Source organism: Phasianus colchicus, chromosome 10, assembly GCF_987193195.1.
Source record: "Phasianus colchicus chromosome 10, bPhaCol1.hap1.1, whole genome shotgun sequence".
Taxonomy (NCBI): Eukaryota; Metazoa; Chordata; class Aves; order Galliformes; family Phasianidae; genus Phasianus; species Phasianus colchicus.
In genome coordinates, this window is record NC_143445.1 from 16,596,406 (window position 1) to 16,623,135 (window position 26,730).

General features: G+C 53.3%; 1 protein-coding gene across 2 annotated transcripts; it reads left to right on the plus strand.

Moving 5' to 3' along the window:
• The first annotated feature begins 356 nt into the window (after positions 1–356).
• Positions 357–26,282, plus strand: DVL3 (dishevelled segment polarity protein 3). 2 transcript variants are annotated; one of them, XM_031603526.2, is made up of 16 exons: positions 357–577; positions 15,717–15,786; positions 18,969–19,090; positions 19,491–19,597; positions 20,148–20,283; positions 20,556–20,649; positions 21,062–21,131; positions 21,416–21,555; positions 21,753–21,829; positions 22,280–22,347; positions 22,710–22,760; positions 22,879–23,028; positions 23,843–23,974; positions 24,215–24,382; positions 25,179–25,391; positions 25,672–26,282. In XM_031603526.2, the coding sequence occupies exons 1-16, from the start codon at positions 411–413 to the stop codon at positions 26,094–26,096; spliced, it is 2,190 nt and encodes a 729-aa protein (XP_031459386.1). In that variant the 5' UTR covers positions 357–410; the 3' UTR covers positions 26,097–26,282. The 2 variants fall into 2 exon arrangements, with proteins under 2 accessions (XP_031459386.1, XP_031459387.1); XM_031603527.2 differs by lacking the exon at positions 22,710–22,760 and having other exon boundaries at positions 358–577.
• The last annotated feature ends 448 nt before the right edge of the window (positions 26,283–26,730 follow it).

Consider the following 26,730-nt stretch of genomic DNA (forward strand, 5'->3'; position numbering starts at 1 on the left):
GGGTGGTGGGAGGCCGCGCCTGGGGTGCGCGCGGAGCGCCGATCCTCCGCCGGGCGCCGCGGGACGGGGCCGCGCCGGGAGGCAGCCGGGGCTTCGCGGGGTCCCGGCCCGCAGCGCGGCCCCGTGGGGCGCCGGTTCCGGTTCCGGTGGGGCCGGGGCGGCGGGCGGGGGGCGGGGCCGCGGGATCGGAGCGTGCGCGGTGCGTCCGGGCGGCGCTGGGACCCGCAGAACAAGGGGCGAGGGGGGAGCGGCGCGGGCAGGCCGCGGGCGGGCCGGGCCGAAGCGGGAGGGGGCCGGGCCGGGCCGGGCCGAGCGAGACCGCGGCGGGAGGCGGCCGGGAGGCGGCCGGGGGTCTCGGGCCGGGCCGGGGGGCGGAGGAGCGGCGGGCCCGGCGGCCGGGCAGGGGCGCCATGGCGGCGGCCGAGACGAAGATCATCTACCACCTGGACGAGCAGGAGACGCCGTACCTGGTGAAGCTGCCGATCCCGGCCGAGCGCGTCACCCTCGGCGACTTCAAGGGCCTCCTCAACCGCCCCAACTACAAGTTCTACTTCAAGTCCATGGACGACGACTTCGGGTGAGCGCGGCCCCGGGCCGGGCCCTCCGCGGGGCCGGGGCTCGGCGGGCTCCGCCGCGCCCCGCAGCGTTGGGGCGGGACGGGGGGGGCGGCGGGACGGGGCGCCGGGGTCCCCGCCGTGCGCGTCCCCGCTCGCGGCGCGTGGCGGCGGTACCCCGCAGCCCCCCGGCCTCGGCGGTTCCCGGCTGGCCGCCGCGGCCCCGCGCGGGGCGCCGACAGCGGTGGTGGTGGCCCCCGAACGTCGCCGTTCCTTTCCCCGAAGGCCGGGCGCCTTCCTTTGTGTGCACCCGGGGAGGGTGCGAGGGCACTGCTCTCTGCGCGGCCCCTGCCCGGGACGGCGTGGCTCTCCTCCCATCCATTTTGGGGAGCACCGTCCATTTTGGCAGTCCCTTCTCCCCTCCCCGGCTCTGGGATGGGGAAGGGGACCGGCCGTCTCCTGCTTTCTCGCAGGGGGATTGAGAGCTCTCCCTGTGCTGCCCAGCTCTGGGCAAAGCAGTCGAGATGCCCCCTGCTCCATCCCCACTCTGTGGTGACTCCAGTGGACACGCAGAGTCCAGGGTCTGTGTGGAAGCAGGGAGCAGCCCTGCCTTGTGTTTCGTCCCCTGTTGGGCCAGCTCTCCTCCAGCACCTGTGTTTTTGTGGTTTCTTCTTTGCTTTTTCCATCACGTGTGGTTGTTTGGGTGCGAGGCAGTCAGTCCTGCTCCTACCGTGGACAGTTGTGTTGACTGATCTGCTCTGGAGCTGCTGCCTCGTATCTCCCTGAGGTCACTGACTGTCCTGGGGAGCCCCATGAGGTCAGATTTCAGTGAGACCCTTTGTTTGGTCCTCAATTCTTGGTGACACCCTTTGTTTTGCCTGGGTTCTTCCCACCTCTGGCTCTCCTCTGGCTTTGTTGTGGAGCTCCCTTCCCTTCACAGCTTCTTTTGGCCTCCACAGCACGTGACCCGTCACCATTCCTAGCGCTTTGCTGTTTGAAAGAGTTGCGTGATCTCCTTCCCTTTGCATTTTTTCCTCCTCTGAAGACTGAGTGTTTACAGTAGGTCTTGCGGATGGAGGCTAGGACTGCAGAGAGCTTTCAGTTTTATAGCCTTCCCAGTGTCTTCGTGCCGTGCCAAAATGCCTCCCTGGGCTGCGATTTTGGCTCCTGCCGTAAGTTACACAGGGCTGGGCCTGTTTGGGGCTTGGATGGAAAGCCATGTGGCTGCCTCAGCAGGGGGTGCTCTCCTCTCTGCAGCCAAGCCATCCCGGTGCCCAGGTTCCCGCTAGCTCGGGAGGTGCCAGCTTTCAGATGAGGCTTGGAAGTTGGAGTCACTCCTATGACCGCAGTCTGGGACGCTTCACCTCCCTGCATTCTTCCAGGCCCAGCAGAGAGCTGCAGCCCTCAACAGCTTCCCCCTTCCCTCCAGCCAAATAGAAGTCCTCAGCCCTCATTTTCCATAAATCTCCCCTGTGCTATCAGTTGTTGGCCGATGGTTTCCTGTCCCTCAGCTGTTGGGTGCTACAGAACAGCTGCCTCTCCTCGGCTCTGAGGGGACCGTGTCTCAGTGGTGGGAGAAGTGAATTCTCCATTCTCAGCGCACGCTGTTTGTAAACAAATGCTTTGGGATCCTTTGAAATGTTCTTGAAGTGAATTCAAACTTGTCTTGAATGAAATACTGCCATGTGGGTGGGAGAGCGTCTGCACAACTATAAACAAATTTTAGTAATAAATAGCAGTGTCTTGAATTGGGAAGAGGGGTCTGGTGCAACGTTCTGCCTTGTGCCTTTTCATCCTCCTCTGTGTCTTTAAGGCTCTGTGAGAGGAGGCAGATGGTGCATTAATGAAAGTTGAAGATAAAGCACAGAGGGTACGAGGAGGGAGAAGGAAGAACGGCTTGGGAAGACCCGGTGAGGTCAGATGCACAGGAATGTGGGAGATGAGGATGATTTCAGCTAGCTCCTCTGGGAAGAAGTGACATTGGGAAGGGAAGGTTCTGCAGCTGGAAGAGGTCCATTGGGATTTGGGTAAGGTCCTGCCCCATTGTGCTGAAGCACTGCATGGAATGGAGGGCAGAAGCCTCTCCTGGTGACACCGGGGCTGCCCCATCAGGGTAGAGCTGTTTGGGTCTTTCCTCCTTTCCAGAGATCCGAAGGAAGCCAGGGAAGGGTTGGAGCAGTTCAGCTGCAGCATTGTGTCCAAGATGCTGCGGAGCTCCAGGCAGCATTGGAAATGTTTTGGGATCCCTGCTAATCGGTGTCCGGGAGAAAGCAATCAGTTGGTCTGCAGGGACAGGCAGGACGGAAGGGCAGGAGGAACGTCAGCTGCTCCATATAAGCCTGTAAATATTGGAGCCATTAGTGAAAACCAGTAAGAGATGAATGCTGGCTGTGCTCAGCAGCTGTGTGCCAAAGAAAGGCATTGCAGGGCTGTGCGTTCATCCCTCAACCCCTTTCATAGAATCACAGCGTGGCTGCTTCGTTGGAATGGACCTTGCAAGGCTTAATCCAATGTTTCCTCTCACCTCTGGTGAATAGGTTTCTCCCTCTTCCTTCTCTTTGGAGGCTGTGCATCTCCAGCCCAGTGTTCCCTGCAGCTTGCCCATCCCCAGGGCAGCGTTTCAGCTGCAGTCTTGGTGTGTGGGATTTTTCATTCTTTTGTTTATCTTGTTAATATTTGTTTGCCCTGAGAATCAGGGCAGTGATGGAGCAGCTTCAGTGTTTACATCTCCTTGGAAATGGGAACCGAGGGTTCTAGGGTGGCTGTGTGGCTGTGCCAGGGGCTCATCCTGGTCAGTGCTCAGCCCCAAATTAAGAATGGTGCCATGCCCAGGTGGGAAGGAGGAGAAACAAGAATTCATCTGATTGAGGGGAGAGCAGTAGGAAGGCTGCAGTGCTTCTTTGCCTCAGCACAGAGAACACAGCCTGAGCGCGGAGCACTGATTTCAGGTGTGGACACTTGTACCCATGCTGACTTCATGTTTTGCTAATCCAAGAACTGGAGACAGCAGGAAGAGCTGAGCACCGATGGTGGAAGCTCAGCAGCGTGTAGATGTGGTGTATTCTTCTTGGACCTGAGCTACTTTGTGTGCATGTGCTTTGCTGTGAAATATGAGAGTGTCCTTTGCCCTGCTCAGACAAGGAAGGTTTTGTCTCTCTGGCTTAAGTCTTTTCATCCTGTGCTTTCCACGTAAGATCTGTGTGCTGGTCAGCAGGAGAGAGGGCAGTGCCATGCTCTGCCCACTGGTGAGCTCTGTCTTCTCCACCCACAGCCTTTCAGGAACGTCTGAAGAAGCTGTTCGATTTCTTTGTTCCTGATCCGTGCTGCAGATGTTCTTGCAGTGCTTGTGTGGCTGACACTGAGAGTTCTGTGAGCACAAGATTGTTTGTATGGATCTCAGAGTGTTGGCTGCTACAGCTGAAGATATTCTTATGCTGATTGAATGGTGATATTCCATTGTTTTTTTTCTGTAACTGATGCTACTCAGTGCTGTCAATAAAGGGGTTCCCATAGGGGCATGCTGGAGTTAAACTTTTCAAAGCAGTTTCAGTTAAAGGAGTGTGATTTATGCATCCAGGTAAGTTCTCAGTATGTGGCTTCAAATTCTGTCTCCTTGTCCATAAATGTCAGAGTGTCTGAAAGCCTGACTTTCTCCACTGTGTGGAGGAAGCGCTTGGGCAAAGCGTCCTTTGTGATGGCTTTGCTTTTCTCTGCCTGGTCAGGGTGAGCTGAAGGGCCACTCCTCTTGCATGGGGATCTCAGCCATGTGTTGCTGGCAGGACCTGGAGCTTTGGGGCGCAGTGTGGGGCGGTGCTGCTCTGCTGCTGCCTTCTCCCTCTTCTCTGCAGGATTCAATTGCAATTTGAGCTTCAGAGCTGCCGTGATTCTGAGGTCTCAGCTGTCAAGTGGAAATTGGTATTGAACTAATCTCTAGCCCGGTATCTAATCCAGACCTGCTTAATTATCACCTGCCCTGCGAAGCCGGGTACGAAGCAGTGATTAGGGCAGCGTTCTGGAGGCAGAACAAAGCGGGCGCTGCTGGAATTCCCAGCACAGGGGTCAGATGCCGTTGGTATTTGGCGACCTCACCCCCTGCACATGTGCATGGGGAAACGCACTGACGCTCACTGAAAGGCTGAGTGATTTATTTTTATTGCAGGATCTTTTTTTGAGATCGATGCCAGGAGTGACTGTCCTTCTGGCTAGAAGTGTTCGGAGCTGGGGAAGGGATCCTGAGCTTAATAAGCTGTGTCAGTCCCGAAGCCTGCTGGCACGGTGCCCCTGCCTTCCTGCCAGGTCTTTGTAGTGCAAGCCTGGGGGAGTTGCTTCATTTTTGCTTTGTTTTTTGAATTGGAAACTTTACTGTCTGCAGAAGACCTTTGCCTGTCCCATGCTCCCATGGTGATTCCATGTCAGTGTGGGTATCACGCAGGGAGGGGTTGGCAAGAAGTCTGTGCTGAGATTGTAAGTGAGCTGAAGCTCCTCCAGAACTGTGTGTGACTCTTCTGTGTGCTCAGTGCTTCTGTCAGCAGCAGCACTGCCCCACTGCGCTGTGGCTGTTGCATCTCAGCACCTGGCCAGTCCTCAGTTCTGTGCGTGGTGGGACAGCAATTTGAACCTGAGCCCTTTGAAGGACTTAAAACTGCATCAAAACACCTATGTTCTCCTGGATCTGGATCTGTTGCCTGGAGATCAGACCAGTGAAGCTGCTGTAGAGCAGCACTAAGGCATATGAGCAGCCACAGCACTTCTCCTCTTCTCTGCTCCAGAGGAACATGGTTCCCTGCCTGCTCATAGGAGGTGCCTGACCCCATAAGCAAGGCTCTTCTGGAGATGGTTTGGGGCCATTTGTGTGCATGTTAATGCAACCCATGCTTCTGTCTCCTGGGCTGGTAAGCGGAACTTACAAGGATGAGGAGGATGGACTGTTTGCATGGTCTGCACAGATTCATACGGTCTGAAAAGAAGGGAGATTTAGGTGAGACACTAGGAAAAAATTACTCAGAGGGTGGTGAGGCACAGGCTGCCCAGAGCTGTGGGTGCCCCATCCCTGGCAGTGCCCCAGGCCAGGTTGGATGGGCATCCTGAGCTCCTGGGGGCAACCAGCCCATAGCAGGGGGTGGGGATGGGTGGGCTCTAAGGCCCCTTCCAGCCCAACCATTCTGCCATTCAGTGATTCTATGATCTGTTCTTTCTGTCCCTGCTCAGACCCAGCTGGGCTCTGGAGGTGGAGGTGCCCAGCTCCGTCTGTTGTGGTTGGAGCTGTGCTCGTGAAGGCCACGTTGGATGGCAGTCACAGCCTGGTTTCTCTGCCCAGGGGTGGTGTTCTGAAAGCCAAGTTAGCCAAATTGGGCTGCGGACCAATTTCCCTAAGGCTTTGTCTGTACTACGCAAACAATGAAGCTTTACAGCAGCTATTGAACTTATTTGCAGGCAGAGCTGGTCAGGATTTTTTTTTTTTTTTTTAATTGAATGCATTTCTACCAAAATATGGTGTCATGTTGAACAAGCATTTTGCTTGGAGAGGTATTGTTTTCAGATATGTTTTTGATTGAAATGTTTCTTAATTTTGTTCTTGGCCCATTTGGGGATGCACGGGGAAAAGAGAACTGAATATTGACAGAAAAAATTGGATTCTGAGGGTCTCTGCTATAATGAACTGCTGCTCCTCCACCCTTGGCTGCATCCAAGTAGATACAACAGTGTTGTGGTTTGGGTTATTTGTGTAAAAGCCCACGGAGAGCTGTGCCTGCAGGAAATCGCCTTCATGTTGTCACACAGTTTTGCATCACACCGCACAGCTGATGAGGCAGCAGTGAGGGCTGTGTTTCTCTGGTGTTTCCTATGGATTTCCTCCTCCAGCCATCCCTTGTTTGTTGTTTGGAGCCTGCCCTGTGACCCCAGTGGTTTTCCAGGAGGGGATGTGGCACCACGTGGCTGTGTCACTGTTTGTCCCCAGCTGTTACACAGCAGAGTGAGCCTTAACTTTGTCTGTATCCCCTAGGAGTGCATGTGAGCTTTTGTGCAGTATTGCTGTCTGCAAAGAGCTGCACTAGAAATCTCATTCAGCTGCCGTGCTAATATCTCCCAGAGCCTCTGATCTGAAGCTCTCGGTATCACTTGTTTCCATCACTGTTTTTTGTTTGTTTTTTTTTTTGGTAGCAATAACATTGAGCCCATCTGGCAATGGTCGAAATTCTCTGGAGGGTTTGGCAGACAGAGATGCCTGATGCTGACCTTCCTGTTGTGTAGTCCTGTATCACAGGGCGGGATTGGGCTGTCATTGCTGTATTGGTTGTTTACTGAAGATGTGCCAGAGGCATTGTTTCCCCAGGCTGACTACTGAAGGCAGCAGAAGCAGTGGTTGGTACCCTGCCCTACTGAGTATTCTGTTGGTTATCTCCTGGCTTGTCTGCACATGGCTCTCTCAATAGAACTGGAGGACAAGAAGATGCAGCAAGCAGTGACCAAATCACTGCAGTGGGAGCCCAGTCCTGGCTGAGGTCAGGAGCTGTGAGAGAAGCAGAGGTTTGCTTCTGAAGGACTGGCACCAGCTGCTGTGCTGAAAGGCTTTTCTCTGTTTTGTGACCTGCCCTCAGTGTCTGGAGAGGACCTGGTGTGCTGCGTGGACCCTCTGGTGGTTGGCAGCTGTTTCTGTGATAGCCTTGGAGCTCAGGGTTTGGCTAAAGGAGGCTGGGGTGCTCCTCATTTCCTGGTGGCAGGATGGGCAGGGTGAAGGCTGCTGTACTGATGGTTGGTTGCTGTATTGGCCTCGGGGTGCAGCAGCTTCTTACATTGAAGCTTTTTTTTTTTTTTTTTTTCCAGAAGCTGTGATGGAAATGCAAACTCCATCCTGCTGTTTGCATGCAGCTAACAAGTTGTCCCAGTTCATTCAGTCTTGCCCAGCCCAGCCAGTATTTTTGTGCCATTCATACAGACTTGCCCATGGGCCTGGCTGGGGCTGTGCTGTGCTGGGAACCTGTGCAGGAAGCTTTGCCGCTGCACTGCATTGGGTCATTTGAATGTGTTCTTAATGACTCCTGTGGCTCTGAGGAGCTGCACGGCCCTGTGGCAGGCCTCCCTGTTGTCTTAGGGAGCTGGTAAATGCACCTGAAGGGGCTCGTGTGAGATAATTTTCCTTCCAGAGTGAGCTGTGGAATGACATGAAACTCTTTAGGTTACATAAATCCAGTTATTCCCTGCCCAGGGATCCTGGAAGGGACAGAGGAAGTTCAGGAGGCAGCACCTGCTTCAGCCTAAGGTACGCTCTGGCTGGGTTTCCTTGGGGCAGCTCAGGTACGTACTGCACAGGTATGTAGTATCCATATGGGGCTGCACGCTGAGTCCCGTGTGCCAGGCTGGCTCAGAACCATTGCATGTTCCCCATGCGTGAGTCTGGGGTCCTGCTGCAGTGGTCTTCTTGGATGGGCTGGTATTGCCAGCCTGGGATTGCTTCCAAATCTTTTGGTCTCTTCTTTCAGCATTGCCTTTGGTGCAGTCGGTGCCTGTGCTCTGGTGCAGGGAGCTGTGTGTAGGTGTGTTGTCTGGAGGTGGGGACTGCTGGTGTCACCTGCAGGCCATGCGAGCTCCCTGTTGGCTGACACAGAGTGCTTGTGTGACTTCACATGTGAGTGAAGGAGAAGTGTTTTGTGGAAATCTGATATCGATATCACAGAAATTAGTAAGCTCAAAACCAAGGTCTTGTAACTTGATTTATCAGCAGATCCACTAACCCAGGAAATGGCCCTATTTGCAGTAATGACACTGTGTACAGTGACCAGTGAATGGCTGCTACTGAGCTCACAGGATATTTGTAACTGCAAACAGATTGTGCTACGCTTCTCCGTCCTTGCAGGACCTAGTTGCTGGCAGCCTTGGCTCTGAGATTCTCTGCAAGAGCAGCATTTTGCATCACGTGTGGCAGTGACTCCTGGAGGCCGCTGGCCACTCTCCAGCCTGCAGTGCAGCTGTTGGGGTGGCAGGTGGGAAGGTTTGCAGCGGTGTGCAGCAGGGTCAGGTCAGGCTCGGGAATGTGCAGTCAGAGAAAAGCAGCTCTGAGCTGGGTTTTTTCCCTCGGAGGTGGGGTACGTTGCTTCTAAATTGCAGGGAAACTTTTCCTCCTGTTGAAGAGGCTGCTTGGTGGGGAGGCAAGTCCCAGCAGGCTCCAGGCTGACTTCTGTCCATGACACCTTGCTCTGACTACTGACTAATGCCAGTCATCACTTAGACAGGCAGCTGAATGGCACAAGCTGTGCTGCTCGCAGGAACGCCTTCCTTCCAGATTGTCCCTGCATCCTGTGCCAGGAATGCTCTGCAGCTCCTTTGGAGGAGTCCTTGGCAAACAGTCATCTCCTGGCTGCCTGGAGAGAACTTTATCCAGCAGAACATCCATCCAATGTTAAGAGGAGTCCTCTGGGCTTTCATAAAGACTAGAAAGAGAAGTGGGAATTTCCACTGCGGAGAATAAACCAGCAGCAGGGTGGAGACAGCACGCATTTTCCCTGCTTCTTGGCTAATCAGATTCCTTTCAATTTACAGTAATTGATTGGCTCCTGCTTTACAACTAGCTGTCACCCGATTTCTGGATCTTGAGCTGAGGATTGTGTGCCAGCACACGCTTGGTTAGTTTGGGACGGGAGCATCTCATCTTTTCCTTCCAGCAGTTGAACAGAATGTGCCTGTTTGCTGGGTGCTGACTGCAGGACGAGCTTGGCTGGCTGGGGAAATGGAGCTTGGTAGGAGATTGCTCTGCTCGGTGTGTTGCTCATCCCTGTATTTTCAGGGGAAGATGGTTGGTATTAGCTAAAAGAAGTGATATGTGTGGAAGGCTGCTTAAATACTCTCCAGTTGCTGTCTGGTTGTACAGGGAATACTTGTACCATTCCTTCTATCAAAGGCAGGTCAGGTGAAGCAGCCAGCCTTCCTCTGCCTTGAAATGGTGTTGTCTACCAGTAGGCTGAGCCTTCAAAGTGTGATTTTTATGTTTTGCTTTCCTCCAAGTTCTTTCTGGCTTGCTGATGACTTCCTGAGAGTGAATATTTTATGTTTTGCCAAAGTTATTCAAGTTCTGGAGGTGAAAGAAAAGGATGCGTGTCCCTGACCTAGTGATGGTCAGAAGTGGTTCTGACCATTTAGGTTCCTTCACACTCTCTCCTTCCTTCAGCATTTCATGACCATGGGGATGTAGTATCACCACTTGCCCTTTCTTCATGGTGCTGCAATAGCCTGTGATCAGCGGCAACATTCTGTCTTTGCTACTGTGCAGCTGCCACAGCTTTGAAAGGCTCTTTGCATGAATCCTTCTCATTGTCTTTGGCAAAAGCTTTGTGGTAGGACATCAAGTTTGGAGCTTTAACTCACTGTTGTTTTTATAGGGGTTGTTCATATGGTAGACCCAGTCAGCAGAGCTGTTGCTGCTTGTAGCCCAGATGGGTAGGGAGAGTAGGAGCAGTCATTATCCATTCTCCTTCTCGTGCCTTCTCGCCACCAGGTGGGAAGTTGGGGAGGTCTCTTTGGGACATCCCAAAGCTATTTGTGCCAGGAGAGGGTAAGTGTGGGGAGGGATGTGAATAGAGGCTGATTTGTCACCTCCTAGGGGAAGTGCGTTATTAAATACAAAAAATTGTTAGCGCAACAGGAGAAATGAACCTCGCTCTTCCCCACGGAGGTCTGCTGAGGTCTGTGCCTTCCCAGCCCAACTCTGGCCAGCAGAAAGGTGCTCCAGGAGCAGAGGCAGGTGCTGGGCAGGGCTGCTGTGTGAGACCTGGGACCAGGAGTGCTGGCAAGTGGATTGTCATGGGGCAGCTCCCAGCCTTCCAGGTGTGGTGGTCTGGGTGTTCAGACTTTGTTTCCCACCCTCCCCCTCTTCCCTTTTTTCCCCTCTTCTCCTCTCCTTGCTCTCCCACTGAGTTGATGCTTTTCCAGGAATGAGCTGTACTGCTAGCCCAGCACATTCCACAGCGGCAGCACTTTTTTGGCAGGAGCTTTGCCTGCTGTTAAGAAAAAGCAGGACTGACTTGGCGTCCCTCCGCCGAGGGCCAGGATAGGAAGGAAGGCCCAGGCCCACCTTCCTTGCGGTGCGGGCTGAGTTTCCCCTGTCCCATTCCCTGCCCCAGCACCCAGCCTGGGGCTCCTGTTCTCTGCAAGGAAGGTGAGCAACAGCCCACCCAACATTTGAGAGCAAAGCAAGGGGTGTAGGTGACCCTCGTGCTGGACTGTGCAGACAGCTCTTGGAGTTCTTGAGGAGCTGAAATCAGAGGGAAGAGTCTGGCTGGGCTTCTGCAGGCAGGTCCGTTTGTCCTGATTTCCAATTCAAAGGGCTGAGAGTGTCACCCAACCTTCAGGGCCCTGCAGAATGCTTCCTTTGATGGTGGCTCCCAGCGTCCTTCTGGGATTGAGAGCTCGCTGGGCAGGATGAATTAGTGGAGGTGCGTCCTGCAGCCCCACACAGCTTCCCCCAGGTCAGTGAAGGCTGTCCTGTCAGCCTTGTTGCAGCCAGATGGGCACTGCAGAGCAGGAAGGGCTTGTTGGCTCGCTTTGAAATCCAAGGCTTTAACTTTGCTTTGATAAGGAGTGCTCCAGGGCAGGCCTGCAAGGTCAGGCAGCTTGTTCCCAAATGCCATTCCTTTTCCAGTCTTTGGGCTAGGTGAGCACTAAGCCTGTCATCTCCCATCTGGTGAGTGAGTGCAAGTCCTGCTGGAGCCAAGCATCTCCTGGTGTATGTCCAGTGGAGTGACTGGTAGGAGTTCTTGGGGAAAACAGTTGCCATTTCAGATGTCACTGGGGCAGGGACTGCTCAGACTATCAAGGGGATAGCACGGCAAACATGGATGCTTTGGGAGTGTGGCTGAGGGAGGCTGGAGAGGTGTCAGGCTGAAAATGGAAGAAGTTGTTCTCGTGTTTTTGCTCTTAGGCACCGTGTCCCTGCTCCTGAGTGCAGGCAGTAGCTTGAAATGTGGTGATGTGCTCTCTGAGGAATCCTTGTAAACTGCCCTGGGTTTACAAGGAGAGCAGAGATGGCTTCTCCTGCTCCATGCAGAGCCATGTGTTGTGTTTTTGAATAGGAGCCCACGTTCAGACAGTGCTGTGAGGGGATTTGCCCTGGCACAAGGGACAGGGGCTGTTAAGTGACAGGAAGAAAACAGCAGCTCCCTGGGAGGGGGTCTGATGGAGCTCAAACACCCACCGGTCTGCACTCCCTTTTTACCCTCTGCTACTATGACATAGAGGCACAGTGGAAGATACCGTGTCTGGGGGTTTGAAATGGGGAACGATGGTCTTTGTTTACAGAGAAAGACCTTCTCACCCCAGTGTACTGCACGGTTTGTATCCCACTTCTCTTCCTCCCCTGCATGAGAGATAAAAATACAGTGAGGAAGACCCAAAGAATTCCCCAGCTTCTGGAGACAGACGCCTCCAATCCTCTAATCCTGTTTGATGCACGCTGCTTGCTGTGAAGCCCAAGGTCTCACTGCTCCACTTGTGTATTCCTGGGTAGGACCTGCAGCCCTGGAGGGGATTGTATCCCTGCAGGAAGCACATGTGCTCTGTCTGGGCTCGACCTAACAGGCGAAGAGTTCCCATCCGACATTTCAACTTGCTTGGAGAATTGCCCTGTCCAATTTTCTCTTCTGGCAGTAAGACTGCAGAGCTCATCCTCATGGCCCCAGTGCTTGATCCTGGAGAAGGGAGGAGGATTTTGCTCCAGAGCTCAGCAATGCTTGCATTTGGATGCTAACACATGAAGGTGTTTCCTTGTGCTGTTCAGCATCATTAATCTATACAATCGTTTGGAGACAAGACATCCCTGCCCTAAGGCGTGTGTGTACTACAGGAGTTGAAAATGAGATCACATTTTTTGGTGTGCAAATGCCTGAAGCTTAGATAGGAACGTCTCCTGACTTAATTTTTTTTCCTGTGGTTCTGCAGGAGATGGGGGCTGGTAAGGTCAGAGGTGCAATCTGCCTAGACTGCATTTGTGGGGAGTTATAAGATGAGGTAAATGTCAACATTTAATTTCTTGTCTTCATGATCTTGGAAGAAATGTCACTGTTCTGTGAAGGGCTTTCAATAATTGAACTAAACAAAGGAACAGATCTTTTTTCATCTGCTCTACTGGTTTAACATCTTCTTTTTAACGTGCAGTTGTCAACACTTAATTGTATTCTCAATGCCTGCACCTCCCTAGTGACAAAACTCCTTTTCATCCTCACCATCGAGCTGTCTGACACGGTGAGGGGCTCCATTCTCTCACTTCTCTTCTTGGTGCTGACCGAAATGCAGCTTTTCTGATCACTGCTGGGTCCTGTGATTGCTGTTATCTGAGCATCCTGCCCTTAGGTAGGCAAACTGGGGGACAGAGCTGCTCGAGAGGAGCAGTGACTGCTGCTGAGCCTGCTGAGCATCCAAGGCTGAGGCTCAAACCCTCCTGGCCGTGCCTTGGTTTGTGCCTCCGGGCTTCCTTCCCTCCCCAGGCAGTCAGCTGGTGCTGCTCCATCTTAGCTCTCCGTCAGACCCGCTGTGGTTGGCGGGCCCTGCTCAGGAGAGACCTGCGCTGGCTGCAGCTAGAAACTGCCTTGTATCCGCAGCCTGGGCTGGGCTGGAGGCCACCGAAGGGAGGGGAGAGAGGGAGGTGGAAGGCTGGATGGAGCTCAGCAGCTGTGTGCTGGTAACCTCAGCATGGCTTCTAGCGCAGCGCTCTGCGAGACGGCTTTTACTGCCTCCTCCTCTCCTGTGCACACTCTCGCTCTTTCCCCACCTTCCCTTCATTCCTAGGACATGACTGCGTGGTATAAAATACCCTCTAATTTCCTGAGCTGCTCTGGGACTCCCCAGAGAAGGCAGCGTCTGCCCGCCCGTCCCTGCGTCCTCATTGCCGGCTGCCAGCAGAGCAGGAGGGAAGCTGGGAGCATGGCACCTTCCCAGCCAGCAGAGAGACGATCTGCTGGCTTTATACAGAGCGTGGGGATGGGGTGAGGGCCGTAGCTGGGCTTTCTCCCCTCCCTTTCCACCCTTCCCCCAGCTGCATGGGAGCAGATGTGCTGCTTGTGTCAGCCTTGGCAGGCTCCACTCTCCTCTGCAAAACCCGAGCCCAACTCCTGCAGCAACCAGAGCCTCGTCCCCTCCTCCCCCTCGGCCTGGCCCCGCACAGCCGCCCCCGTGTCGCTGGGGATGGAGGCTGAATCATCCGCCCACTCCGCCTGCCTCCCGTCACCCTGCCTCCTTCTGTCCCTCCTTCTTTCCCTCCCTCCCTCCTGCAGGTCTCTTTGTTGGAAAATTCAATGCAGATGAGCACTTGGGAACGCTGGGCCGGGCGCCCAGTGCGTGGCTTGTCCACAGCACGTTGGTGTGGAGCGAAGCTTTTGTCGCCCAGGGGAGGTCAGACACGGGCTCGCCTGGGCTGCAGCTCTCCAGCAGGGAGCTTTCGCCATCCCTCACTCCCTGCCGTGTTGCACACATCCCCAGCAGGGCTGCAAACCTTGGAAAATCCCAAATTGGGCTGTCCTGATGGTAAAAATAAAACAAGCCCTCCGCCATCAGCGTGGAGCAGATGTTTTCCCCAGGCTGCTAAATGAAAGAACTGGAACTCCACCCGGGTTTGCCCTTTGGGGATTCCCAAAAGGCCCTGCAGTTCAGGGCCCATCCGTGGGGAGGTTTCCCCGCATGGCCGCCAAGGAGAGACGTGGCACCGCACACAGCTCCCCCAGAGGCTGCTTGGCCTGCTGTGGTGCTCAGAACGCAGGCAGAAGTACAGCTGTGCAGCTCAGGGCTTTGGAGTACTGCATCCCAATAGCTGGGGTTGGTGGTTGGTTGTGAAGACTGACAGACAGGAGCAGAGCTGCAGGGAGATCCCGTTGCCCAGCCTTCCGCCGTCAGCTTTTGCTCTGCAGAGTCTAAGTATATAATTCACCCTGCTCTGGTAGGAGAGGCAATAAGGAATGGGACTGGGAGAGGGGTGCTCTGTGGAGGTGGGCAGGGAGTGCTGACCCCAGGGTGTCTGGGACTGGAGCGAGGTGACGAAGCGCTGAGAGCTCAGACAGAGGCTGCTTGTTCTGCCCTGCTGAAAGAGGAACAGTTCGTTTGCGCCCAGCGGTTGGTCACCTTGACCCTGCAAATATATCACCCCGTCCCTGCAGCCACAGACCAGACTCTGTGTCCCCGAGCATGCGGCGTGCAGCACTGGAAGTTGGCTCTGCCTGGAGCTCTCTCTAGGAATTGGATGGGCTCCAGGCTACTGGCGACAGCATGAATGGATGTGAGCGTGGCCAGGCCGGGTGCGTGCGCACCAGGAGCAGGGAGAGGCAGCTCGCCTGGGCTAGGAAGGGTTGGTCTGCGTGCCCAGGGGGCCATCCCACACTTGTATCCTCATTGTCACTGAGCATAGAGGGAAATGAGCTTGTTGAAGACTGTTTTGCCGTTAAATCATAGAATCATTTGAGTTAGAAAGGACATTTAAAGGCTATCTAGTCCAACTCCCCTGCAATGAGCGGGAACGTCTACACCTCAGTGTATCTATCAAAGGTAGATTTGCTGTGTTTAACTAACACTACAAGTTGGTTTGGACTGGAGAAAAAGTCTTCAGGTGCCCGGAGATACTTAACGCAGAAGAAAAAGGATGTTTGTACTGTTGGGGGGAAAAGAAATCAGTGATAGCGGTGCAGCTGCTTGTGTAATGCAGGAAGATGACATCGCGGCACAGCTACAAAGCTTGATGCCATGTTGAAATATTATGTATGTAATTAAAAAGCAACAGTAACATTTGGGAGGCAGCGTGTTTCATGTATTTCCCTTTCATCTGTTAGATGATTCTGGCATGGGCTGTGATGATTTCAGATCTTTTTAAAAGAGGTTTAAATTATGCATTTCTTGAGAAGTAAGCGGAAATATGTATCTGGGGTTTTTTGGTTAGTTTGTTTTATTTTACTTTTTTTTTTTAACTGAATCCAGAGTAAGACAGCTGGATGCACCCAAAGGGAGTCTGTTCTGCCCTGGTTTTCTCCCCTCCAGCCTGGCCGTGGTGACAGTGACACAGGGGGGGTCACACAGCCCCTCTCTGCCCCCTCCCAAAGCCTGGGCTGCGTGTGGGTGCACGCTCTCCACAAGGAAGGTTGCCTTTTCCCTGAGGTTCTGGGTCCCATTTTAACAGTCTGCTCTCCTTCACAGGGTGGTGAAAGAGGAAATCTCGGATGACAATGCCAGGCTTCCCTGTTTCAATGGCCGGGTTGTGTCGTGGGTAAGCATGTCCCTTCGTTATCTTGCTGCTGCCTTCTCTCTCTGAAAGCCACCATTTGATTGCATAGCACCAGCTAAAGCACGGGGACTGCTCTGTACTGTCAAAGTGCTAACTAATGAAGCTGATGAACTGGATTACCATGCTCCAGACTCTTTGCTGGAGGCTGCGCTGTGTGGTGCTGGGTCTCCTTTGCCAGGCAAGATGTGGGATACCTCTGCCAAGAGCTGGCTGTAAGGGCTGCTTGGCAGAGGTGGTGGTCCCAGCCTGTAACCCATGTGCCCCTATGGCAGGGTCAGCTTTCCAAGGAAAGTCCTGCTCCGGTGACAAAGGGCTTAAGTGACTCTAGTGCTGGTGAAGCCGACTGGATTGGGCTGCCCTGAAGACTAAAGGTACTGCCTGGGCAGCTGCAGAACAAGCTTCTCGTGCCGTGCCATGCACATGCTCTGCCCCCTGTCCGCATGCCTGCCTGTGCCCCACAGGGGACCCTCTGTTTGCAGGGGGGAAGAGGGTATTTGGTATCCACAGGTCATCATCCCTTTTTCCCCTCTGCTGAGCTGCAGTTTGTGCTGATCAGGTTGTGTGAATCTACCCCAGAAATAGAACCAAGACACAGGTGCTAACAAATAGTCTATAAACAGTGGAAGATATCCAGGCTCTTGCAAATCAGACTGGATAAGACTTAAATTCTTATACTTTCATCAACCAGTGAGGCAGAGTGGTGGCACCAAGGAGTGCTGAGCTGCCTGCAAGCAGCAGGACAGGGGGCTCAGGCTCCCACACAGGCAGCTAGGCTGTGCTGCCCTCCCTCTAGTGGCTGCCCAAGCCCCAGACATCTCCCCACTCCTCCATTTCCAGCAGCCTTTTGTTTTCACATGTCCTGCCAGGGTATCCCAGAGGCTCTGAGCCCTTTCCATTGCTTATGTTTGTTTTTTTTTTAACCCGTTGTGCTTTTTGTTCTGCTTCATATCTCTGTGCAGCCGCTGGCTTTCCTTGCAGTGGCTCTCAAGGGACTGATGGGTCTCAGCTGCCCATGGAGCGTTAGCATGAGCTCTCATCCTGCCAGAATGCTGTGCTGCTGCAGCCTCTGATATGTTGGCTGTTCGTAGGCACGGTGCCCGGGGTCAGCACCTCCACCAGCATTCCTGCACAGAGGGTAACAGTGATCTTGGAGACCTCTGTGCACATCTGATGAAGCCGTTTTCTCTCCTTATTGAGTCTCACTATCTGTGAGTGGTTTGGGACTGGGAGAGCATTTGCTTCACTGCTTGTGCCAGACAGGCTGGAATGAGGCTATTTTAGGAACTTGGTACTAATTTTAGCATGAAGAAAAGATGGGGGTTGGGATCTGAGTGAATATTTCCTGACAGCGAAGGAGGCAGGAAAAGTGTAGGGTAGTTTTCAGTACCTTCCCTGCAGGAAATCCCAGCTTCAGGAGTAAGGAAGCAGCGTTCCCCCTGCTCCCAAACACCCCCTCCCCTCAGTGCTGTTTGACAGCTGCCTGCAGCTGGCTCCTTCTGTCTGCATTTATTTGCCTGGTCTTGACTTGAGGCCTTCAAGCACAGAACACTGTCAGTTTTCCCTAGGCAGTGTTGACCACTTGAAGCATCTCTTCTCCCATGTGCTTCCAGGTGGTGGCAGAAGGGGCAGGGATGCAACCCTCTGGCCGTGGGATGTGTCCTGGGAAGATAAGAAGGGGCCAGGAGCGGAGCTGGGCTCTGGGCGTGTGGCTGGGGCATGCTGGAGGCAGGGAGGGCTGAGCTGGGTGTGAGAGAAGAGCTGGTTAGACACTTGTGAGGGCAGGAGCTGTTGGGCTTGTCCCGGGGCCTGTAGGACGGGCTCGGCAGCTTCTGGCACCCCAGGGTGTTCTCTGCCATGTCTGCTCCCTTGACTGAGGATTTCTCGGGGTGCTCTGTCTTGGCATCCTTTTCTTTGTTCCCAGTGCCTCCCTGGAAGCAGACTGTTCTCTCCCTACCCTGATGATGTGCTGTGGGGTCTTTGTCATGACATCCCCAGTCCTCAGAGGGATGATTTGCACTGAGTGTTACAGTTCAGGTAGCAGCTGTCAGTTCCTTTCCAGCCCATTTGGTGATCCTTCTATCCTGACCCAGACAGGAGCAGATCAGAATGCAGGGCCCTCCTGCACCCCCCCCCCCAGTGCTGGTAGAGAATCACCCCACTGCTTGCCTCTGCTATGCAGGGAACAGCATGGTGCACACAAATACAAGAAAGAAGAGGTGTTGGAAAGCTCTTAAAGGTAGAAATTGATCTTCCCTTGCTGGCAACTTTAGCCTTTCCCCAGGAACTCATTCCCTGGATCCTCTCTCATCTCTGCTTTGAAGGTCCCAGAATGTATCTTGTAAGGAAAAGGCTATTTGTTGCTTTACTGCCCAGTTGGAATTAACCCAGCACAGTGCAGCTCAGGGGTGGGGAGAGGGCAACTGGATTGGGAATGATTTTGAGGAAACCACTTTCCTTTGAGCTCAGCTGGGCTCACTGATTTCATTTGATTTCTCACCCATTGGTGATATCATTCCCCAGGAGAAGCTCCATCTCATTCCCTGCGCCCTGAATTCGGTGATATCTTAGATCCAGAGGCACAGCTACTGCTTGGACTGCCTCAAAGCATAGCTAGTATAAATAGTTCCTGGGTTTTGAGCTAGGGAAAGTGCAGAAATTTTGACGCCTCATCCCTGAGCTCTGTTACCCCCACCTCCCATTGATGGGGGATGTGAAACTCCTGCTGGGTCCCACAGCCTGAAGGCCAAGCTGTAGAGGCTGGTTAAAACAGAGGGAAGGAGTGACTGGTAGCTGCCTTCTTCTGATGTATGAATAACTAAGGGGAATCTACTCCTTGCCACATGTGTTAAAGTTACCTGAGCTTAAAAACTGTGCAGTGTGAGCGTGGAGGTGATGTCAATCTCTAAGCAGGATTGCTGGCCATTCAGGCTACCCTGCTGGATCAGGAATTCCTGAGACACAAATAGCCACTGTCTGAGAGGGTGTTGAGGGGAATGTTGCTACATGCTTGGCCTGTTCCATACCCGTTCCTGGGCATCTACTGTTGTCTGCTATCAGAGATGAGATCCTGGGCCAGACAGGCTTTTAGCCAACTTGTTTGGCTGCTCTTGCAAGTGTTCTCCTGCTCCCCCAGCCATTTCATCTTCTGTCTCTCATCCCTCCAGCTGGTATCTGCAGAGGGCTCCCATTCAGATGCTGGGTCAGTCTGTGCCGATAACCAAACAGAGCTGCCACCCTCCATGGAACGCACGGGAGGAATCGGAGACTCCAGGCCCCCCTCTTTCCAGTAAGTTATCTGGACACCTGGCCTGGTTTCTGAGGGACCTGTTGTGCCTTTGCTGTAAGTCAAGGTGGGAAGAGCAAGGTTGGGACGCTCCTATCCAAATGGGCAAGAATCACAGCCAGCCATAGGGAAGGATGGTGGGACTGGGAGCAGGTTCAAAATGGGGGTGTGTTATTGAATAAGCAAAGGCAGGCTGAAAGTAGTGCAGGGAAGTTGGCAAAGAGCTGACATTCTCCCACAGTCCCTTGCCCTGTACTCCTAGATGTGCTGTGATTGCTCTTCACTATCTCTGCTCCCATCCCTCTGAGAAGGGAGAAGCTGATGAGTACGGGCTCATACTGAGTGGTAGAGAGAGCCTTCTTGGGCCATTTGTGGACCTATTTGTCCCTTTATTTCGTTGCAGCCCTAATACTGGGGGGAGTCGGGAAAACTTGGACAATGAGACAGAGACAGACTCAGTGGTGTCGTCACAAAGGGAACGACCTCGCCGAAAAGATGGACCCGAGCATGGTGAGTGCTAACAATATGGCAAGAGCTTTGCTGGGCATAGCTGGGGGCACCAGCTGCATATATGGGGTGGCTCTGCCTGTTATTTAGGACCTTCTCAGCACAGAAGGGCTGTTCAGTGGTCTGAAGCAATAGCCGTGTTGTATCAGGGCTTGATGATAAAATCTTTTGAGTAAGAGAGACATCTCCTGTAGGAAGTGCTCCAGGAGCAAGAGAGGGACAGCAGTACCTCACTCTTGAGTTGAAAAGCAGACCATGCTGTAGCCTTGTCACTCTGTGCTGGTCCATAGTCTACCAGCATAGTCTACCAAAGAACCAGCTGCAACAGTCTTATGCGGTTTTAGTAGCCTTGTTCTTAGTGGCCCATCAGCTTTTTCCCCATTTTCTAGTGTAGTGGAAGAGGTGTCCCACAGAGAATGAACCTGATCCTTGTGTGGGCTCAAAGCTGGCCTGTACTAGATGGGATTTTGAGGAGGATTAATTTTGAGAATATTGCCATGAGCCCTGCTTCCTTGTTCCTGTCTTAAGCATGCTGAGTCTTGTTGTTTCATAGCACCCAGAGTGAACGGGACAGTGAAGGGAGAGCGGCGCCGAGACCTGGGCGGGTACGAAAGCTCCTCCACGCTCATGAGCAGTGAGCTGGAGACCACCAGCTTCTTCGATTCAGATGAAGATGACTCCACCAGCAGGTACGAGAAATTAGGTTCTAGCAGAACACAGGCTTCCCATCACCTCTCAGCACTGAGATGCCATTGCAGGGCATAGTAATCCTGGGTGCCAGTGTTCTTTCACAGACCTGCTGCTGTCTTGACTCACCCAGCAAATCCCTGTGCTATTGTCTTCTCCCACAATACATGCTCTTCTCCTGCAATCTTCTATTTCACGTACCCTTTTCTGTCACTCTTGCTGCCAGTGCCATCATCCCAGCAACAGAAGAGCTGACTCATACTTTTGCCTCTAGGTTTAGCAGTTCGACAGAGCAAAGCAGTGCTTCCCGTCTAATGAGGAGGCACAAGCGACGCAGGCGGAAACAGAAGGCTCCACGCATTGAGCGGGTACCAAGGGGCTGGGTGTCCTGGGGAAGGCAGTGCAGGGCAAAGTGGGCTGCCTAGTGGATCTCTCCACTTAGTTCTTTGGGGCTGATCAGGGATTCAGCTGCATTTGATGTGGGCACTGCCTTGAGCAGGTTGAATCCAAGCGGTGAGATTTCATACAGTGCTGTAAACCCTTCAGTGGAGCCAGTATAGCACAAAGAGATGGGACCACAGACCTTCTCCTGGCAGTGGAGTGGTCATAAAGGCTGTTGCTGATGCACTCTGGCTCTACAAAGCTATCAGCATGAGGCTGGATTTGTGGGTTGTGATTGTGGTGCCATGGGGGGGATGAAAGGAGTACAGGTGAATGGAGTTGGGTCTGGGAATGGTACTAAGGCACCGGGTGACATCTCGTATTCTCTTTATGTTGCAGTCATCATCCTTCAGCAGCATCACAGACTCTACCATGTCCCTGAACATCATCACTGTCACACTAAACATGGGTGAGTAGGAGGTGTGCCTGGAGCTTGCAGTCTTTCCAGCACAGGATGGGTGGTGGAGAGGGAACTGGGGAGGGGGCAAAGAGAACACTCATGAGTGTGAGGGGATGGATTCCTTAGGAAAACAGCACGTCTTGGAGCATTTGGGTATCTCAGGGGTTTTTCTGCATTCCAGGATTTTAGGAGAAGGGTAGAAGTGACTATTAGCACATGGTTTGTCCAAAGTTAGGACTGCTCATGCCTGCTACTTCATGGTGTTTTACTTCTTTCTTTTTCCATCTTTGCAGAGAAATATAACTTTCTGGGCATTTCCATTGTGGGACAGAGCAATGAGCGTGGTGATGGAGGCATTTACATTGGCTCCATCATGAAGGGTGGTGCTGTGGCAGCTGATGGCAGGATTGAGCCAGGAGACATGCTCTTGCAGGTACTTCACACCCACGTATCTCTATCTTTGAGACTAGAATAGTAGTAAGAAAAGACCCAGAAGCCTCCCTCTGCACTTAAGCAAGCTAAACTCAGGAAGCTGCTCTTGGAAGAGGAAAGCTGAGTCACTGCTGAGCAGAGTGACAAGCTCAGCCTCTGGTCACATCTCTGAGATTCACCCCTTTGTGTTGTTTGCAGGTGAACGACATCAACTTTGAGAACATGAGCAATGATGATGCTGTGCGGGTGCTGAGGGAAATTGTGCACAAGCCGGGGTAGGTACTCAGGTTGCTCCTTACATCCATGAGTGGACGCACAGTGTTTGCTTGGGGTGTGTGAATCACGTTTTCCAGCCACGTCTGCCAGCAGATCTGCAGGAACTCAGAACTTAAGATTTGGGTATTGCTTTGCTTCCTGGGTTTTCACGCCCAAAGCAGGAATTGGAGCCATCATGGTGGGGGTGAATTGGGGTGTATGTCCCTTTTTCTGAATATACTGTGTCATCTTTTTGCTGTGGCTGGCTAGCAGTAGGATTACTGCAACCACGTTGTTCTGTCCATGCTGTTACGGAAATCGATAGCCAAAGTGGAGGGAGAAGGAGGGGGGAGCTAGGGCACCGAGCTGGCAGTTTCTCTCTGTCAGCCAGCATACAGCAAATGCTATGGATCACACAGAGATTTGTGCCACCAGGCTCTTGTTCTAACTTTTGCCTTTTTTTGCTGCAGGCCCATCACCCTGACGGTGGCCAAGTGCTGGGACCCCAGCCCCCGGGGCTGCTTCTCGTTACCCAGGAGTAAGTGGATAGCTGACTCACCCTTAACGCTGGTGCCCAGCTCATGTGAGAGCCCTGCCTTAAGCACTTGCTTGGTTGTTGTCTTGTTCCTCCTGTGTGTGTGTGTGTGGCTCCATATGGCACTGAATTGGGTTTTGATGGGGTTTCAGCTCTCCTGTAGGGAGGCTGCTATGCATTTCCCAGTCCAAAATGCCCATAGGCCCAGCCCTCATTCCCACATCACGCTGGGGACGCGTTTCACTGGGTCAGGGAGGTCACTTGCTTGGAGCGCCAGAGGAAAGAGAAACCCCTCCCTGAGCCATAGGGGGATCTCTCCCTCTGCACCTCTCCTGCTGACCCTCCCTCTCTTCTTTCTCTCCCAGTTGCTCCCCAGCGGATCTGGGCTGGGCCAGACTCTCCATGCTCCGATCCGGGTGAGTCCCGGCAGATACTGGGGATAGAATGGGCTGTGCTGAGTCCCTGTCCCTCCCATGAGGTTGAATGGATAAGGAGATAATTTCTTATAGTTGCTAACTGACTTCTTCACTGCAGGTGAGCCTATCCGGCCCATTGACCCAGCAGCCTGGGTGTCTCACACGGCAGCGATGACTGGCACCTACCCAGCGTACGGTATGAGTCCATCCATGAGCACAATCACTTCCACCAGCTCCTCCATCACCAGCTCCATCCCAGAGACCGAACGTAAGTCCTTGTGCCTCCGTGCTCCTCCCGCTGCACGGCTTCCACACCTTCACTGTGCTCTAAGGGGAGCAATACATCTGCTTGGGGGCAGCTGGGCTGGGCAAGGTCTGCTCTGCCAAGGAAGTGGGTGGGAGATGGCTCTCAACAGGGAGATGCTTGGATCGATGGGAGATCTGGCTGGGTGAATTTAAACCACATTTTTCAGTCTTCTACTTTAGGAGAGTAGAAGATCATGGATGCAATCCAGGAGCTGTGACAAATGCACAGAAAAGGCTCAGGGAGCAGTTGGGGGCTACCACCTGGCAGTGTGACGTCTGAGGGATTGAGCTTGTCACTGGAGCAAGGCCCTCCCACAGGGCAGATAGGGCAGGACAGAGTCTTGTAGTGTGGGAGGGTCGTGCAGAATACAGGGCTGTTTTTGTTGCTTTCTCAAGATTTGGGGTAATTCTAGTCTGCAGAGCCCTGAAGCAAGGGTCTAAAGAACTCAACTGGGCCATAAAGCTAGAAGTTTAAGTTTATGAGTAGCAGTGAATTCCCATGCTGGGCTCTGTTGGCAGTTGCTTGGGATCTTAGCTGATTTTAGCTGCTTGGGACTGGCTGGAAGGAAGGAGACTTTATTGCACGTTAAGAAATGACTGATTTGTGAAGGATAACATGTGAAGGCTGGAAGGGGGTTATGTCAGCATGCACCGCAGGGCTGTCTACGATGTATTGTTCCCTGGCCCATTCCTCCCATGTGTGTGATTCTTCCATTTGGCACTTGTCTTTTCTGTCTTTTCTCATCTCTGCTTCCCTTCCCTTCCCTTTGTCACAGGCCTCGATGACTTTCACCTGTCCATCCACAGTGACATGGCCACCATTGTCAAAGCCATGGCTTCACCAGAGTCAGGCTTGGAGGTGCGTGATCGCATGTGGCTGAAGATCACCATCCCCAATGCCTTCATTGGTAAGAGACTGTGCTGCTTCCAACAGAGGCAGGGAGATGGGGGGTGGTTGGTCTGTCTCCCAAGAAAACATTAATGAAGGGAGCATCTCTTCAGTGTAAACAGACTTAACAAAGCCATTGTCAGGGGGAACCGTTGGCTGTGAAGTCCCTTTTTTATGCTTTTAACCAACTTTGTGGCCCACTGCTTCAAGGGCCACTGTCTTTCTCTTGCTCGTATTTAACTCTGACATTTGGTGGCAGGTTCGGATGTGGTGGACTGGCTGTATCACCATGTGGAGGGCTTTACGGACCGCCGTGAATCCCGCAAATACGCCAGCAATCTGCTGAAGGCTGGCTACATCCGACACACCGTGAACAAGATCACCTTCTCTGAACAGTGCTATTACATCTTCGGGGACCTCTGTGGAAGTATGACACTTGACTTTTGGCCTGGTGGGAGGGAAAAGATGAAGGGAGACAAAGTCCTGCAGAGCTATGAAAATCAAGATCAAGCGAGCTTTTGCCCTTCTGCTCCACGGGAGGTTTCTGGCCTCCCTAGAATGACCTGCCCAGGGAGGTGGTGGAGTCGCCATTCCTGGCAGTGTTCATTAGGCATCTGGACGAGGAGCTGCAAGATATGGTTTAGTGCTCGTGATGGCAGTGGTGATGGCAGGGCAGTTGGACTAGATGATCTTGCAGGTTGTTTCCAACCTTGTGATTCTATGATTTCTATGATTCTGCTAACACCATGAGGGCACACCTAGTTATTACCACCAGACTGAGCTCCTTGTTCTGCAGACTCTGGTAGGGTGGGATGAAGAATAGCCCAGTTTGTGAAGTTGGAAGCAACATTGACAGTGTCACATGTTCTGTGATCATTTCACCTGCATAATCTTAGTCTTTTCCTACTGTTTCAAGGCCCTGGGTTGGAAAGGGCTGGTGCTCAGGCAGCTGAGTTCTGCTTAAATGAGGGGGCTAGGGAGAGTTAATTGGTGAGGTAAAAGATAGCTGTGATGTGGTCCTTTCTGATGTGACAATTCTGTTTTGCCCTAACGGATGCCAGCCAGGAAGCGTAAATGCTTGTATTTCATGGCAGGGAGAGTGCCAAGTCCTTTAATCTCCTTGCATGCCCCATCGTTATCCCTGTGAGGGTGGACATAGAGCTTCAGCATCAATGTGGCTGTCTTTCCATTTGGCTTAGTCCCTCTTCTCTGCTTTCTTGCAGACATGGCTAATCTGTCCCTTCACGATCATGATGGCTCCAGCGGTGCTTCAGATCAGGACACTTTGGCTCCACTCCCACACCCTGGAGCTGCACCCTGGCCCATGGCTTTCCCATATCAGTATCCACCGCCTCACCCATACAACCCCCATCCCGGCTTCCCTGACCCAAGCTACAGCTACGGAGGGGGCAGTGCAGGCAGCCAGCACAGTGAAGGTGAGTGGAAAATATCAAAACGTGCCTGTGTGGGCAGATGCAGCAGGAGAAGGCTGCTCCTTTAGGCAACACCTTATGTTTGGGGGAAGCAAGTGTAAAAGCCTTAATTTTGGTGCATTCCAGAAGGGTTATGTGACTCAGCATTGAGAGACTGAGAGCATGGACTGTGCAGACAGATGGCAGTGCTGCAGTATGCTCAAGTCCTCTCTTGGATAGAGGAGCATCGTTTCTTCCTGGCTTGTCCCCGCTGATTCCTAATGTCGCCATGTGTACTTTGCAGGGAGCCGGAGCAGTGGTTCCAATCGCAGTGGCAGCGAGAGGAGGAAGGAGAGAGAGAAGACTGGGGAGTCCAAGTCCGGCGGCAGCGGGAGCGAGTCAGACCACACCACGAGGAGCAGCATGCGGCGTGAGCGTGCGGCCAGCGAGCGCTCGGTGCCTGCCAGCCAACACAGCCAGCGTAGCCAGCACTCTCTGGCTCACAGCATCCGCAGCCACCACAGCCAGCAGTCGTACGGGCCACCCGGCCTCCCCCCTCTCTTCAGCCCCCCCATGTTGCTGATGCCTCCACCGCCGTCAGCCATGGGGCCCCCTGGGGCGCCACCGGGCCGTGACCTGGCCTCTGTGCCCCCCGAACTGACAGCCAGTAGACAGTCCTTCCGAATGGCCATGGGCAACCCCAGTGAGTTCTTTGTGGATGTAATGTGAAGCGCCCGTCCTCTGTCTGTCTGCTGCCCTTCCTTTCCCCCTCCATCCCCATCGTTTGTCTCCTAGGACCAGCCTTGGCTTCACCCCTTGTTTTTTGGGATTTTTTTTTTTTTTTTTTTTTTTTTTGTCTTGATAACTAAAAGAGAAAAAAAAAAGGGAAAAAAAATAAATGGAACTAAACCTTGATTCTAATCCCTCCTTAAGTGGGGTGGACGGTCCTGGCAGGCCTGCTGCGTACCACCAGCCCATCCTGCCACCAGACTCATGTATTGCTGATGGTTATTCCCTCCTGATGGTAACTCCCTCCTGCCATCCTCTCTAACCCCATTAATCCGCATCCATCCCAGCACCCTGTGCTGCTTGCCCGTGTGTCGCTGCTGCCTCACTCCTTTCGCCCTAAACATCTCTTCTTTCTTTTCACCCTTTTGTGTTTCTTCTATCAAGCAGCAAAGAATTACGGGGTGTTTGACTTTCTCTGAGCCTGCCGCCCACAGGGGGGAGAGCTGGAGCGTGGCGTGGCCCGACAGGAGGACACGGAGCTCCAAGGGCGCTGGGCGCGCATGGCGCTGAAGATGGCTGCTTTTCTCCCCCTAGCGGAAGACGCCCTGAGAGGGGAGCCGGGCCCAGCCTTACA

Coding starts and splice junctions, on each gene's coding strand:
- DVL3 (XM_031603526.2), top strand. CDS start 411: ATGGCGGCGGCCGAGACGAAGATCATCTACCACCTGGACGAGCAGGAG. Junction 578..15,716: donor TCCATGGACGACGACTTCGG/GTGAGCGCGGCC, acceptor TCTCCTTCACAG/GGTGGTGAAAGAGGAAATCT. Junction 22,348..22,709: donor CTGCTTCTCGTTACCCAGGA/GTAAGTGGATAG, acceptor TTTCTCTCCCAG/TTGCTCCCCAGCGGATCTGG.